The 16,337-nt window shown below is 34.9% G+C and overlaps 1 protein-coding gene across 3 annotated transcripts in view; it reads left to right on the forward strand.

The window, feature by feature from the left end:
- The window catches only part of SLC12A2 (solute carrier family 12 member 2), a 103,937-nt gene that overhangs the window by 81,744 nt on the left and 5,856 nt on the right, over nt 1-16,337 (forward strand). Inside the window, exons 18-24 of one of the 3 annotated variants that reach the window (XM_059417486.1) lie at nt 690-796; nt 4,572-4,651; nt 7,308-7,433; nt 10,194-10,241; nt 11,676-11,798; nt 13,267-13,378; nt 15,534-15,620. In XM_059417486.1, coding sequence (XP_059273469.1) covers nt 690-796; nt 4,572-4,651; nt 7,308-7,433; nt 10,194-10,241; nt 11,676-11,798; nt 13,267-13,378; nt 15,534-15,620 — 683 coding nt within the window. Of the gene's footprint in view, nt 1-689; nt 797-4,571; nt 4,652-7,307; nt 7,434-10,193; nt 10,242-10,670; nt 10,737-11,675; nt 11,799-13,266; nt 13,379-15,533; nt 15,621-16,337 lie in introns of those variants that run through there. The other 2 variants (XM_059417488.1, XM_059417489.1) reach the window with 2 other exon arrangements.

A 16,337-nucleotide genomic window follows, 5' to 3' on the forward strand; every position in this document is an offset into this window, starting at 1 on the left:
GGAGGGAGGCAAGAAATGAGTAATTACTTCTTTTATGGTGAGAAAATTTTTATTTGGGGCTCTGAGAAAACTTTGCAAATATATAGTGGGGTTCAAAAATCTGTGTTTTACTATCTTTCAAAAGAAGAGATTCATGGGACTTGGGGTATGTTAAGCATATTGACTTGCAGCTCTTGATGAAGTTACACAAAAAATAATTTGATGGAACATTTGAGGAAGAAAGTTAGCCACTTCTTAGGAGAAACTTGTGCATGATTGATCAAAAGAAGTCAAAATTTAGTGGTGGAATTCAGAACTACAACGAATAATGCTTGCCTTCCATTTGGACTTTTGCTTCTGGATGTTAATGGCTAGCAAAAACCCAAGGATAACACCATCATTATGATTTTTATGAAAGATTAGATATACTGCTATCTTTTTCTTACTAAAAATAGAGAAATTATGGCAAATCATGGGAGTATGAAAATGTCCATTTAGAATTTTTAAAGCCTTTATCTTCAATTTTTGCATATGTTTCATCATAATATGTGATAATGTAATATATATAGTTTATTAAACATGCATGAATTAGATACTCAAGAGTTTTTGCTGATAAGGGTGCACAGCTTAAAAATGTTTATAGTCTATCCTTTAAAAAATATTTTGCTGAATAGTATATCTTTAAAGTTATATTTTTTCCTGTACTTTAGGCTGCTGGTCTTGGGCGTATGAAGCCCAATACACTTGTCCTTGGATTTAAGAAAGACTGGTTGCAAGCAGATATGCGAGATGTGGATATGTACATAAACATATTTCAGTAAGTATCCTTTCAACTCAGTAACTTGACTCAGAAAGTGAAAACTTGCTGGTTTTTGAAGCCTTGTTTGCAAAGGTTTCTCATATAGTCCCTTCTAGTAGAAGCATAAGAATGAAAAACAATCTGATGAGGTTATCAGGTTTTCAGTTGATGAGCTATTAACAAAAATTTTTTATTGAAGTTTCTATGTCACTTCATACATTCAAACATTCACACACATATACAAATGAACACACATGTACATACTCTGGCTTCCCCTTTAAGTTAGGAAGCTTTTTCTAGTCCTTGTAGCTACTGCTGAGCAGATTTCCCAGTGTTGTCAGATCCGTCACCTTCTGTTACATCATTATAATATCTGGAGCTGAGAAAGGCATATCATCATTGATATCACCCTCAGAAGTTTTAGTTTGCTGTCCTTGGAAACTGGTTTTACAGTTAATTGATTAATGCATTAGCTCATTTATATTTCTTTTCTCTTTTTTTAGTGTACTTACATGAGTTGCTTTTCTACTCTTGAGTGTAAATTCTGGGTCTGCTATTCACTTGTTAGTGGTATTTCAAATGAAGGATATTTATCAGTGATCCTAGTTGTGGTTAACATGACTTCAGCTGCCTTTGTAGGGATTGTTTAATGCATTCTTTTTGTTGTTGTTGTTTTTATTTTGTCTTTTTTTTCTTACTGATTTTAGTCTGTTTATGTCTCAATTGATTTTTTATGAATGCATCTGCTTAATCTACCGCAAATGCTTTTGGAACAGAGTTATTTAATAAAAAGAATAAGATTTCTTTTTATTTTTGCCAGATTTTCTTCTTAATTTTGAAATACTTCCTTTCCTAGTATTCTGGAATTTGCTTAACGGGTCTCTTTATCCCTCTCAAACTGCTTTTTAAAGAATAAAGGGGACTTTTCACCCCACCATTTTTTTAAAAATGTTTTATTTTAATTCTAATATAGTTAACATACCAGTTTTAACATATTAGTTTCAGATGTACCATATAGTGCTTCAACAATTCTCTACGTCACTCAGTGCTCATCATGATAAGTGTCTTCCTGAATCCCCATCACCTCTTTATTCCATCCCCCTAGCGACTGTGCTCTGGCAACTGTTTTCAGTGGTTAGGAGTCTATTATACCACCATTCTTTTTTAAGGTAATTTCAACCGAATGTGGGGCTTGAACTTACAACCCCAAGATCAGGAGTCACATGCTCTTACCCACTGAGCCAGCCAGGTGCCCCACACCACCATTCTTGATAGAAGAATAGTGTTTTCTTATTACAGCTGTTGGTAAAATAGAGCTGTTCATTTGTTCTTATAAAGTATTCCCTTTATGTACAAACAATTGTCCTTTTTAAAAAATATTGTATTTGGCAAAGTAGGTCTTATGACCAGATTCAAATCTTATTTCTCTGAAGTTTGATCTGATTACCCTTAACTCACCGGAGTTATTTCCCTTACTGGAACTCCCATTGGAACCAATTCTTATTTACCTGTAGCATATAAGACAGTTTTGTTTTCTTTTCTTTTCTTTTCTTTTTTTTTCTTTTTTTTTGTATTAAAGACTTTATTTATTTATTTGACTGAGAGAAAGAGCACAAGTAGGTAGAGCAGCAGGCAGAGCGAGAGGGAGAAGCAGGTTATCCACTGAGAGAAGCAGGCTCCACAGGGAGCCTAAGGTGGGCCTCAGTCCCAGGACCCTGGGATCACGACCTGAGCAGAAGACAGCTGCTTAACTGACTGAGCCACCCTGGCGCCCCAACAGTTTTGTTTTCATAGCTACCTTGAAATAACTTTGAAGGATCACCCATAATCCTATAAAGAGATTTAAAACACCTCTTTATATTGATTAGTAAAGTATACAATGAATAAGTACTTTACCCAAATAATTCTTAAGTGCTCTTAGTAAAATTAAAGCCCTGCTGGATCTTCAAGTGCTGTGACTGTTCTTTAGCTTTGGGGTTATTACATTTTTGTAAGCCTCATTTCATCCTACTTTCTAATTCTGCCCTGTATATTTCTGTATATATGGGAATTTGGAAAGGAAGGAGGGTGTAAAAGAAAGGTTAAATCATGTGGGCCATCCTCCATGGGCTGTACTTTTTCTTTCTCAAGATGAAAGACCAGGAAGATGGAGTAATTGTTACAGAAAATAGAAAAAGTGCAATTTCTATAAATAATTTTTACACTGTTAGTTGTAGTAGCTCATATGGGAACACTGAAAGAAAAGGATCTTTCTGACTCCAGGAACTGAAGTGAATGTTTGTGAGTCAAATACTACTCTGAGTATTGTACAGCAGGCAGCAATTAAAAGATAGGAAAATAACACTCTCTGGTTTTCCAGGGCCTTGGCGACTGATGGCAGTTTTAAAGCAATGATATTGCATATCCTTTTATCTTATGGCACTTCAGTTTAGTTGTTTAAAAATACTTACAGCAGTTGACGTTTATTTACTGTGCCTAGTGACAGCATGGAGGGTCTGAAACTCCAGATCAGTTTTTATAGCTTAGAGAAATTATGTAGCTTATAGAAATCCCTGTGGTTGACAACAAAAACATTTAGCTATTTTAATCCAAAGTAAGCTCAGGAATTTATATTCTCTGGATTTTTTTTTAATCAAATTGATTTTAATTCACTTGGGATTTATTAACTATTTTTTAAATACTTACGTTACTCTTCTCTAGTGTTACTTCTTTCAATATACAACAGAGGTAGGTTAATATGTCCATTAATTTCTTTTTCTGATGAATCTCTTTAGACCTTAGTTAATTCATTATAGGAATGAGGCCAAAATTGTCTCTCCATTATTTTAAAAAAACAAAACACCAATAAAAGACCTGTTACAGTGATACATGTTTTTGTGTGTGTCAGTATGAACCAAAATTTGTTTTTTTTAAGCTTTTAGCCTTTTCTTTTTGTTATATGTAACTATAGATTATATATCACTTTTTTGCATATAGCGAATATTTATTGCTTCCAAAGGTAAAAATAAAAATGAAAAATAAAAGTTAATTGAGCCTGTTACACTCTGGGCAACAAGCTAGGTTTAGAAATTTGTATTCTTGCAGTAGATTTGAGAAGAATTGGATCTGCGTGATCTATCATCTCAACAGTTTCCAGCATTGAAGTGTGTTTTTAGAATTGTCTTCGAGGTTTTAACATATTTTGTGTGTGTTATAGGATGCTCCCTTTTGTGTTTAAAAACTTGAAAGGACATATGAATATATGCCTGCAAATGCATATGAAATCTTTAGACTACTCATTAAACCATTTTTGTAAAAATGTAAGAATTGTTTTAAAATACACTGGCTCAAAGTTAAAAAAAATACACTGACTCCTTTCAGAAGTGATCCCTTTATACTCTCCAGCCTGTTCACATTTTCAGTAGATTTTCTTTTGTCTTTATGTATTTATCTTGACTTTCAGGGAATAAGCCTAAATAAAGTATGGTGGGAATACTGATGTTATTTTTCTATAATTTTAATTTGTTTCTGATAGGATATGATATTAGCACAGGCACTGCTCTTAAATGCCTGGTGTAGGTAGAGTATCAGTATTATAAAGATCTATACTTAAGTGGTTTTTAAAAGAATTACAGAAAAAAGAAAAGGAAATGGTATAGGATTTGAAAGCATCATCATATGGGCCTCATTGTATTTTTAAAAGTGTATTTTAAAAATCAGACATTTAAAGCTGAAAGAAAAATCTCTTACTGCCTTCATTTTATAGAGGAGGACACAAAAATGTTTGTGATTTTGATTTTTCCCCCTCTTACAGTGACGCCTTTGACATACAATATGGAGTAGTGGTTATCCGCCTAAAAGAGGGTCTGGATATATCTCATCTACAAGGACAAGGTAAATCTTGCTTGAATAAGTTTTTCATTTTAAAAACTGAAGTGACTTTGTTAGAAAATGATGGCATTCTCACATACTCTTCAGTAACTTCAACATTCGCTGTCAGTTCAGTCATGTACTTACTGTATGGCATGTGGAGATCAGATCTATTTGGCTGCAACAGTTTGTACCAACATGGATGATGGCTGGTGGTTATTAACAGAGAGAATAAAATTCAGTCATAACCATCTAAAAAGCTTAAGAGAAACAAGGGTTAGTTATGGTTTAAGATGGGCCAAATTTATAAAAATATGTAATAAATAAAATAGAGGACAAAATAATGACTGCTAAATCATCAGACATTTTCACGTTCTTGAAGGCCATGCCTTTTTACAGAGTTATATTAATAATGAAAAACTAAACTCGGTGATAACATTTACTCTGTCTTGACATAAGACCCTACGAATTATGAATCATTTTTTAAACTTTTTCATTTTGAAATAATTACAGATCTTAAGAAGTTAAAAAAGAAATAGTACCCTTCATCCGTTTCTCCCAATAGTAACATCTTGTATGTCTGTTGTTATATGTCGTAACCAGGAAATTGACATTGGGACAGTTTACCTACCTTATTCAGATTTCATAGGTTTTACTTAAACTTGTGTGTGCATGTGTTCATGAACACATGTGTAGTTCTCTGCCATGTAACACATGTGCCTGATTCATATAAACACCAGATTCAAGATATGTTAACTGTTCCATCGCCACAAAAATCTCCCTGTACTACCCCTTTAAGCCCCCAAAGACTTTGTCTTTTCCCCATCATTAATCCGTGACACTAATCTCTTCTCCAAGTATGTAATTTTTAAAGCATTTGCAAAAAAAAAAAAAAAAAGTTTTTAGATGAAGCTTAAAATCTAATTAAGGTGTACTGGTTACTTTTGCCCACCTTAATAAAAACTGTGGAAAATTCCATACCCTCTAATGGTTTTCTAGTACTTGAATGAATAAGCTGAAGAAAATTGCATACCTAATATTTTGCCCTTATCAATTAATTAACGAAATCATCAAAAATAACTAAGCCTAAATAGCTGAGAGGCACATCATGAACTTTTGTCATCTGTTTATGTATTTAAACAGTTGTAATCCTCCCCCTCCTCCCACCATTTCAAGGGTATTGTGCAGTTTTGAAAGGAACGCTTTGAAGTCTTTATCCAGTAACACAAAAGTATGGCTTGCTGAAAATGCATTTTCTTCCTCTGGAGTAGGCCTTGCAAAACACAATTTCAGTTCTCTCTTGCACTACGAGTGATTGAGGTTTAGGGTACTTGTTAACACTGCAGAATTAGTAGTGTTCCCTTTCACTCTCAGAAGTATCACAGCTTGACTAATAAATTATATTTATAGCTCTGTAATTTACTGAGATTTGAATGTGACCGGAACTTTAAGAAAATATTTTCAGTGTTTATAATTATTATGAAAATTATTTTGAAGGTCTTGTTACTCCTTATCAGGATTCGGAGACAGGAATTTGGTTCGGTACAGGATTACGAGCAGAGGCTTTGGAGTCGGATCTCCTTTGAAAATCCCACCTTTTTCTCTTAGTACAGTAATTGTGCAGTCTGGGCCTATCTGTTGACTTCCAAGCCTCTCTTTCCTCATCTCTTCAGACATGTTCACTGGGGCACCTGGCTGGCTCAGTCAGAAGAGCATGCAACTCTTGATCTTGTGGTCATGAGTTCAAGCCCCACAGTGGGTATAGAGATTACTTAAATAAAACTTAAAAAAAAAAAACCCAAATAGTACTTACTTCATAAGGGTTGTTGTAAAGACATAGCTTGTAAAGTTCTTAGCATAGTGTTGGTACCTCCGATAATGTCGTTTCTCTTGATCATTCTCATGATATACACAAATCAGTGACGAAGATTATGTGTGGATGGTCCATTTTCATGTATTTTTGTCTTTGTGATGCATGTTTTCATGGTGGAAGTTAACTGTTTACCAACTCCTTGCCAAAGTGCTTTAAAAATGAAGAAATGGGGGCTCCTGGGTGGCTCAGTTGGTTAAGCACCTGCCTTCAGCTCAAGTCATGATCTCGGGGTTCTGGGATGGAGTCCCATGTCGGGTTCCCCCCCCTTTGCCCCTCCCCCTACTTGTGCGCTCTTTATCTCTCTCAAATAAATAAAATCTTTTAAAAAAATAAAAATTAAATAAAAATGAAGAAATGGTACTTTTGCCATGAGCTTATCCTCTGGCTTCAGCTTTCTAGTCTGGAGTGTAATTTTTCAGTGTTTTCTGTCATCTTACAGGTATGTGAATATTTGTCACATTTTGTAGTTTTTACATGTGTAAATGACTTTGAGAGTTCGTTCATATTTTATACATCATTCTTTTGTCTACCACATTCTTAATTTCCTTGAATCTCACTCATTATGAATTCCCCAGCACCTGATTCAAATGTCTGATGCTTACCTATGGCTCAGAATGTTTGAGTGAATAGTCCTTTCAAAAGAGATGATCACATATGTTCACGTAAGAAATATTTATTTATTGTAAACTTATTATTTCATAATAAACTTTGCTATGAATTGTCATTTAATTAATACTATGCCATGTTGCTTTCATTAGTCTTTAAAATAAGATTTAGATAACATTTTGATTACTTTCATGTCCATAGAAGAATTACTGTCCTCACAAGAGAAATCTCCTGGTGTTAAGGATGTAGTACTAAGTATGGAGTACAGTAAAAAATCGGATTTAGATACTTCAAAACCATCTGATGAGAAAGCTGTTACACACAAAGGTAATTTTTATTCAGACAAAAGATGTTATCTGGGATAATGTTTAATTTTGGGAGAAATTGGTTTTATTATATAACATGTCTTATTAAGTAACCTCTTCTGTAATTAGTACTGCTCATTTCTAGTTGATAAGGTAAAATGGATGACTACAAAATGACTAGCTGTTTCTCAGTTATTAAAGTATATTGCAGAACAGAAAACATGCCCATTAATTACACACTCCTATGTTCTTGCATGTTTTTATTTATACTTTGAACAGTTTAGCTTGAAGCATGGGTTAAATCTGAACTTGGAAGGAAATGTAATCTGAGAGTAGAGCATAAGATAACACTGAAAGGATTAAAATTGATAAAAATAATCTACCTAATTTTTCTGTGTTCAACCCAGGTGTTGAAATACCAGGGATTTTATTTATGTACTAAGAAATTCAGATTTTTAACATCTACTGAACCTGGAGTTGTTGAAGTAAAACCATGTAATAAAAAATCAAATGTAGTTCTGTTCCTCATTTTAGTTTCTCTGAAGGAACGAGGTGTTGGTATTTGGTTACTGAACTATTAGGCCATAATCGCAGACATATTACCCCTGGTTTTAAGCCACACACAGGTTTCTAAGTCTCATGAGGCTTTCAGATAATTTCATCCATATATCTATCGATGTCATGTTTATCAGACGGAAAGAGGGATGACTTCCAAATCTTACTCTCCCACCCTCACTCTCCTACCTCTGATCAGGCCAGTATCTCCATCTGTCCTAGCCCCAACTGGCATGCCACAAGAAAAATCTGCACTGTAAATCATCAAACCATATCATACTTTTTTGATTCCTATCAAAGAAGTACCATTCTTTTTCTGAAATTGATTACCTTGGACAAATTCTGTCTCTTTGAAATTAATCTTTTCCAAATTATACTGTTGCTTTTTATTTCTTTCCTTTCTCACCTTGTATGCTTAGAGTAATGATAGTTGAGGCTTTAGTTAACACCCATTTCCCCTTTAAGTTCTTTGCTTTATCAATTATAATTTTTTCCTGTTTCATCGCAAAACTATAAAAGATTTGATAACTCTTCTTATGTTCCTGCATTTATTTTTAGTTTATGGTATACATGCTTTCATTTCCTCCTACTTTTTAATTTTACTGCCATTTTCTTTTTCCTAAAATAGACCCTTTCTTTAGAGAATCTGTTAGGAATGGATAGGTAAAACTATGATAGGAAAGGAAGAAGTAATTAGTAATCATCAGGCATCCGCTCTGTGCCTCCCACATTGCAGTGGGCATTATCCATACGTTAGCTCATGACTGTGTGTGTGTCACAGTCCTGTGAAGTCATTATTTTTACAGAGTGGGAAACTACTCCCTTTTTATTATAAAAGTGTAAAAACCTATAATACCTTTAATTACCTTAGTGTAAGTCATTTTTAAGTGTCAGGATTTCCTTGACATTTTTTGACCTCTTTACAATGAATACACAGTGTGCCCTTATACTTTTATTATCCTCAAAAGCAGATAGTATCAAATACCTACTTTATAAGAACAATAATATTTAATGCTATAAAATCAAATGTAAACATTGAAATGTTTCTTGTTCTATCACAGGCATAAGAAATCAGAGTTCAAAAATAGCATTCATTTATTTTGTGTTTATTTCCTCTCTAGCCAGTTCTTTTCAAAATTAGTATAGAAATTGTAGAAAAGTTTATATAATTTGAAAAGTCTTCAGAATATTAAAAAACATTCTTGTGTAATTATAATATAATCCTAGATGTTTGGTATGTCTGTCTTAGTTATTGGGGCACACAGAGTACTTACTTTGTGCTAGACACTGAGATGAGTGCTTTCATGCTTGCAACGTAACAATCTGAAGAGGTAGGTATCCTTCACCCTTCTTACTAACGAGGAAGGTGAGGAGTTAACTAGTTCAAGCTCACAAAGCCAGTAAAAGAGTCAAAGGTAATAATAGTGGAATCCTGGGAGCCCCTAACTCAAGAGCAGTGAACTCTTTCCTGTGCAAGTTGGGAGTTCTCTATTCCTTGAACAACTAAAAGAAGCTTCTATGAAGAAAAAAAACTGAGGTTAGGAAAACTGTTAACTCCAAGAAAATACTTACACATATTGAAATAGAGATGGACCAGTACATATATATGTACATGTACATGTATAAACAGTACATATATATGTACATGTATAAACATGTAGATATGCTTATATATATTTTAAATATATATATATATCTGTATAACCTGGTATTTTATATAAACCAAAGACTGTCTCTGATCAAATTCCTTATTATTTCAAGTGATTAATTTTTGTAAATTCCAAATATCCATTATATATTTCTAAAATTACTTTTCAGTCATTTGCACAGTGATGCAGTGGCACTGATTAAAAGTTATGTATTATCTGCAATATCAGTTTTTAATGTCATATTTCTATTCTGTAAGCCATAGTTCAGAATCTTTTCAGTCGATTTCAAGTATGAAAGTTTAAAAGTTTAAAAATCCTGCTGAAGTTTTTATCAGTTCTACAGGAATAAAATTTAGGTGTGAGTATTAGTGGCCCTCTTGGAGGGGTTCTAAAAATGTTTACTTTTAAAAATCCTCAACCCTCAGTGCAGAAAATATCTATCTTCAGTCTTGATTATTTTTCACAGACTGTCTCTACATACTGTGCTTTGTTTATAAATGTGCTCTATTTACATTTTCATTATTTTACTAATATAAAGGCAATTAACTTATATTTTGTGTTTTTTGAACATAATCTAGATGAGGAAGAGGATGGCAAGACTCCAACTCAACCACTGTTGAAAAAAGGCAGGCATTTTTCATCATTTTATTTTAATCCCCTTTTCATACTGTTAACTCTTTAACTCCAACTCTGCTATTTTTTTTTTATCTGAGTTTTATCTCCATGGTAAGGTGATGTTACAGTTATTTATTGAATGCAGATTAGAAAAAAATCTTTAGTTCACCTAAAAAAAGTTAAATCATCCCAGGGAAAGGTATTATATCAAAGACAAATTATTTTAAATCATCATAGCATTTCTGAAATGCCCAGACACTGAATGTCAATATTGGTTTTTTTTTAATTTAAACCGCATGGTTCAGATGATAAGCAGAGACACTGAAATGGGTCTCTTTGCCAGTGTCACTTGCATTCTTTACCATCAGTTGTACCCAGCCAAGCCCTTAATTTTGATACTAATATATTTTTCATTTCAAAAATTATAATATTTCTCACAGCCCTGCTGCGTTTGGGAGATACACAGTCATGTCCCCATGCATGACTTTAATGAGAAGGAGATAGAGGTGAGAGTTACGGAGCAGTGTGGTTTGGCAGCCATACTATGTCATCATGCAAAATCATTCATCACGTTTGCGTGCATCATGGCAGCATGAGAAGTGAAGGACACAGCCTGCAGACGTGAGCAGGTTTCCTCCTGTGGATTCCTGCTCATAAACAGTTAGTGTAGGACTCTCATAATAGTCATTTGCTTGCTCATAGAGTCAGTGCTGATTTTTTTTATTATTATTTTTTAATTCCTGAGAATGTAAATGGGAACTCCCTTGGTATTTTGTTCCTGAGATCTACAGCCAGCAGTGCCCTTCCAAGGAGTTCCTACCATCTTTCTGTGCTTCAAAGAAAGATGTGTCGTTACATGGCTTTTTCTTTGGGCATCACACACCGAGGGGACAAGTTAGGTCAAGATGAAGTTGTCCTTCCTTAGGCTTGGAGGTTTCACTGTGAGAATCGTTAGATTGTATTCATTTGTCTTCCACTTCCTTCTGTCTTTTATATTATTGATAACAACATTATGTGTAAGAAATGTTTTTGATCTTTATATTATTGAGGAACCACATTATAAAAGAAATGTGTTCACAGCATAGGCATAAACTTAATTTGTCCAGTTAGCCTAACATGGCTTCCCAAAAACGAAAATCTAGCAGTCAGTTATAATTTTCTTGATTGGTATTTATGATTCTCTTTCCTTCACAGTGCTTTAAAATATTTTAAATTAGGCAAGATAATTTGGATGAGTTTAGCTCTTGTAAAGATACATTTACCTGTAACCATTTTTTAAAGTACATTTAAATTTTAAACAACTGAAAGCTTATGATGGACTCCATATACAACTGTCTTCATTATAAACATTTAAATACACAAAAGTTAGGAAACTGTAGGAATTCAGCAAAAGGGACTTGAATATTTATCTCCCTTACATCTTATTTTTCTGGTTAATCGTTTAGAATCCAAAGGCCCTGCTGTACCCTTAAATGTAGCTGACCAAAAGCTTCTTGAAGCAAGTACACAGTTTCAGAAAAAACAAGGAAAGAATACTATTGATGTCTGGTGGCTTTTTGATGATGGAGGTAAGGTTGTTGATACGCTTTTTAGCAATTTTATGTATACTGAGGTTGTGGGAATTTAGTACAGCAAAATGGCATGTATGCTTCGCTCATAGACAGCATTCCCCAAAACAATAGGATTGATTTCAGAATCAGGTGTCGGGCTTAATTGTTTTCTCTTCAGTGTCATTCACTTTGGAAGTTGACTGGTTCTTCCCTGAGCTTGTGACCTTAATATTTTTTTTTTTTTAATGTGACTCACTTTTTTTAGAATGTCACTAGATTTGAAGTACCATTTGATCTTTCATCATAATTGTTTCAAGTTGTGTCATTTTGGTAGAAATCTCACAGAAGTGATGCCTTGCTCTTCTGTCTACATCTCATTGGGGGCACATGATGTGGATTTACCTCATCATTGGTGAGGTTTACGTGACCACTCAGTAAGATGGGTTTCACTGGATCTTTAGAATGAGAAGTGACTGTTGCCTTTGTGTAGTTTCATGTATGAGGGGATTGGAAGGCATTTAGGGGTTATGTAAATAGGCCACTGTTACTGCAACTTTTACCACCCCCCATCTTTAGCACCTGTTGATAGTTTTGGTTCTTGTTACTGTTGGTGTGGTGTGGTTGTGGTTGTCACATGATGATTTTCCAATCCCATTAATTCTTCCTCATTTATTAGTTGGTATTTTACTGTAAGGAAGGAGCCTTCTTATTTCTATACTTGAGGATTCATTGATTCCCACTGTATTCAGTAGGAGATGATTTGTCATTCTCGTGATTTGTTTTGGTGTTCACATTGTTCCCGTATTTGGCCAACAAGATCCAATGGAGGCCAACTTGTATGTCCGTTTGGCATTTCCCAGCCATTTTTTATTTTCTGATATAACGAGATGTTCTAGGCTCACTTTAGTACTTTGCCTGCACCACCGTTGAATGACCATCTACACAAGGAGCCCAGCTGCTTTTAGTGGAGAATAGTATTTAGGAACAATGATCTTGGCATTAAATATGCTTATTGCTACTAGGGTGTCCCTGCTTTCCCTGGCCCTCTCAGTGGATAGGTCCCAGAAACACACATGTTTGTACGTGTAGGTATAGATTGAAAACCAATTCCACTTCAACGCTGCAGACTTTAGTCCAGCTTCCCCCTTCTTGTATTTCTCATTTCAGTAAGAAACCTGGCTCCCATTATTTTCAGTGAATTGTCTCATTCCCTCACTCCTGCTATATGTGACTGATCGCCTTACTCTGCCAGGCCACTCTCCCCACCTCACTGCCTTCCTCACATGGGCTGGATTCCATTGGGCTTTCCTCTTTGTTAAGACCTACCTCATGGCTTTTTGACTGAATTATTAAGGAAGGATGGAAAGAAATTTTTTTTAAATATGAAGTTGTGTAAACATGTTTTTTAAAAGATTAAATTGACTTAAAAGCTCTTAATTGAGACATTAGCATATAGTAAATGATTTTTTATATTTTTATGATTTAGGTTTGACTTTATTGATACCTTATCTTCTGACTACCAAGAAAAAGTGGAAAGACTGTAAAATCAGAGTATTCATTGGTGGGAAAATAAATCGAATAGACCATGACCGGAGAGCGTAAGTCTATTTAAGTTGAAGAGCATTTATCTTATTACAATATCTATCTCATTATTACAGTATACATTTGGTAGGGTAAAACAGAGACAATCCAGAAAATGCTAGTCATGTTGCCCTGTTCTGTACTAAAACTAAAAGTTCTAGTTACATGAATAAAACCATGTTCCCTTTAATTCAGTCTTCATGTTTAAGTTATAGGTACTTAGTGTTACTTGATACCTATTATTTTTTCCTATGTTGACATTTTAGAAAGTATTAAAAACTTGGAGCATAAGACTGTTAAGCAACTTTCTAAAACAAAATCAGGGGATGTCCCCCGGATTACATATTTACATATGAGATACATTTTTTAGACTTGAAGACAACAGAAATGTAGGATGCCATTTTCACCCATTGTCTTATTTCTGCTGCGCTATTCTATTCTAGCTCTGATTCCAGTGTGTCACTAAGTACGCCATGTCCTGTCTTGGACCTTTTCAGCATATATTGTACATATTGCTCCTGTGTTCACATTTGGAGACCAGAGCTCTGGTCATATGATTCCTCTGCCCAAATCACTTTCAATTTCATCTCTGTTACATGCCCTATTCCCCCCAACTCTGCCTTACATTTCATTTTACAGTTCTGCACCAGCCCTAAACAAGCATGCCATTTCAGACATGTACTCCTTCCTACTCTTTCCTAATCTCTGCTGGAAATAGTTCTTAGCTTTCCCTCCCTTCTCTATGGAAATACTCCATCCTCTACGTCATGCATTGCTATCACTTTCTTCATAACACCTTCCCTCATTTTTTTTTTAATCCTTGTCTCCCCATCAGTTGTTACCCTTCCTTCCTGAAAAACAACATACTTGGTACCATTCATTGCATTCTGGGGCTCATTTCATATTTATTTTCATGCCTTAGATTTGAGTTTTGTGGGCCCTGACACATACACACATAGTCATTTTATACTAGAATTCAGCAAAGTATAAACTCATCTCAAACAGTGAAGTATGCAAGAAATACTAGAAATAATTTAAAAGCTAGACCTGTAGGCAGTCTGTTTTCTAATATCCTAATTTAGAAAACTCAAGTGATTAAAGATAGAATTCTGTTTTGCTAACTGGTTTTCCTTCCATTTTTCTGCTGTTGTCACCAAGGCTTCACTGCCAGCTATGCCTCTGAAAAGGGATTTCTTCTTTTTTTTTTTTTTTTTTTTTGTAAGATTTTATTTATTTGACAGAGAGGGAGATCACAAGCAGGCAGAGAGAGGGGGAAGCAGGCTCCCCACTGAGCAGGGAGCCCAATGTGGGGCTCAATCCCAGGACCCTGAGACCATGACCTGGGCTGAAGGCAGAGGCCTAACCCACCGAGCCACCCAGGTTCCCCAATGAAAAGGGATTTCTTTACTGGAAGCTCAAAGACTTATTGGAGCCCCTTTTTCATGTCTGTCCCAGTCCCGCCACCTCAGAAATTCTGTGAACTTCATTTGGCATCAGTTATAGTTTTAGTTTGGCCCCAAGAAACTCATGTTTAGACCTTGAGATATGCATTCCTCATGGATGGAAGAATAATCCAAAAATAATTAAACTTACAAGTGTTTACTAGTTTTTGCTGAAATCCATATACTTACCAGTATAATTTGTCTAAAAAAGTCTTTATTGAACTAGAGCTGGCGCACAGTATTCCATTAGTTGCAGATGGACAGCATGGTGATTCAGTTTCTCCGTGTGGCCCATTGTGCTCCCCGCAGGTGGAGCAGCTGCCGTCCACTGTACAGCACTAGTAAATACCCTTAACTCTGCTCCCCAGGCTATGCCTGCCAGCCTTGTGGTTTGTTCGCTCTGTAACTGGAGGTCTATTCTCACTCCCCGTAACAAAAACTAAATTTAAAAACTAGTTCAGATTTCATTATTAATGTCTTGCTCTACCCATTCATTATTGGATGGGTATCAGAGAAAGTAAAAGAATGTAAGAGGAGTCTCTACTCAGGGGATTTAGATGTCTACTTAGTTGAACATACCATGTCAATTAATTCAGATGGACTTTGCCTAGCACCTGATTCCGTTTTCCTATAAATCCTGCTTCTTCAGATGTACTGATTCAGCCCGAATAGAATAAAAATACTTACATACAGCTTTCATGTCTCTCAGTGCTATTCATTTTTGTTTTAGGATGGCTACTTTGCTGAGCAAGTTCCGGATAGACTTCTCTGATATCATGGTCTTAGGAGATATTAATACTAAGCCAAAGAAAGAAAAGTAAGTTGTTGCATAAATTACTCTGTACAGATTTCTGATTTTTAAATTTTTTTATGGACCACCTACTGAGATAATCATTCAATTTTAACTACCTGGGGTTTTCTCTTCTGTTATTACATGTGAAGTTAACTCTTTTTAATCTGGCACTGATGGTTGGCGTGCCTATAGCAGATACCAGGGTAAGTCTAAAGGGCTTTCAGTTTTCAGAGAATTCAGCAACTGTTGCCTAAGTGATTTCTGAAAATCCTAATGCCACAGAAATTCCACATGGTTCTTTACATTTCCATTGCTCATGCCTATATTCATTACCACCACTCAATCCCTACTCCATGTTATATATTACGTTTTTACTATTTTGCTTTATTACTAAAATGGGAGAATCTAAGAATTAGCCCATAATAGTTGCATTCAGAATTCTCAAGAGTCAAAGAAAAGTATCTTCATGGAATTGTCTACCTGAAAATGGCACATAGAGGATATTATAATTATGTGTTTAATTATACCACCAGGCATAATTTTAATTATTCTCAAGTAAATGTTGAATAAATGATGAAACCGGTATAAGGAATTAAATATAAAATAACAAGGTACACTTTGTAAGTTTAGGATCAGGGAAGGATTTATTTCCTTTTATAAAATAATATATACCAGGAGCTTTGTATGAGGCTTGAAACTGAAAAATGTTTTGCACATTCATAGAGGATTAGAATGTTGTTA

Source organism: Mustela nigripes, chromosome 12, assembly GCF_022355385.1.
Source record: "Mustela nigripes isolate SB6536 chromosome 12, MUSNIG.SB6536, whole genome shotgun sequence".
Taxonomy (NCBI): domain Eukaryota; kingdom Metazoa; phylum Chordata; class Mammalia; order Carnivora; family Mustelidae; genus Mustela; species Mustela nigripes.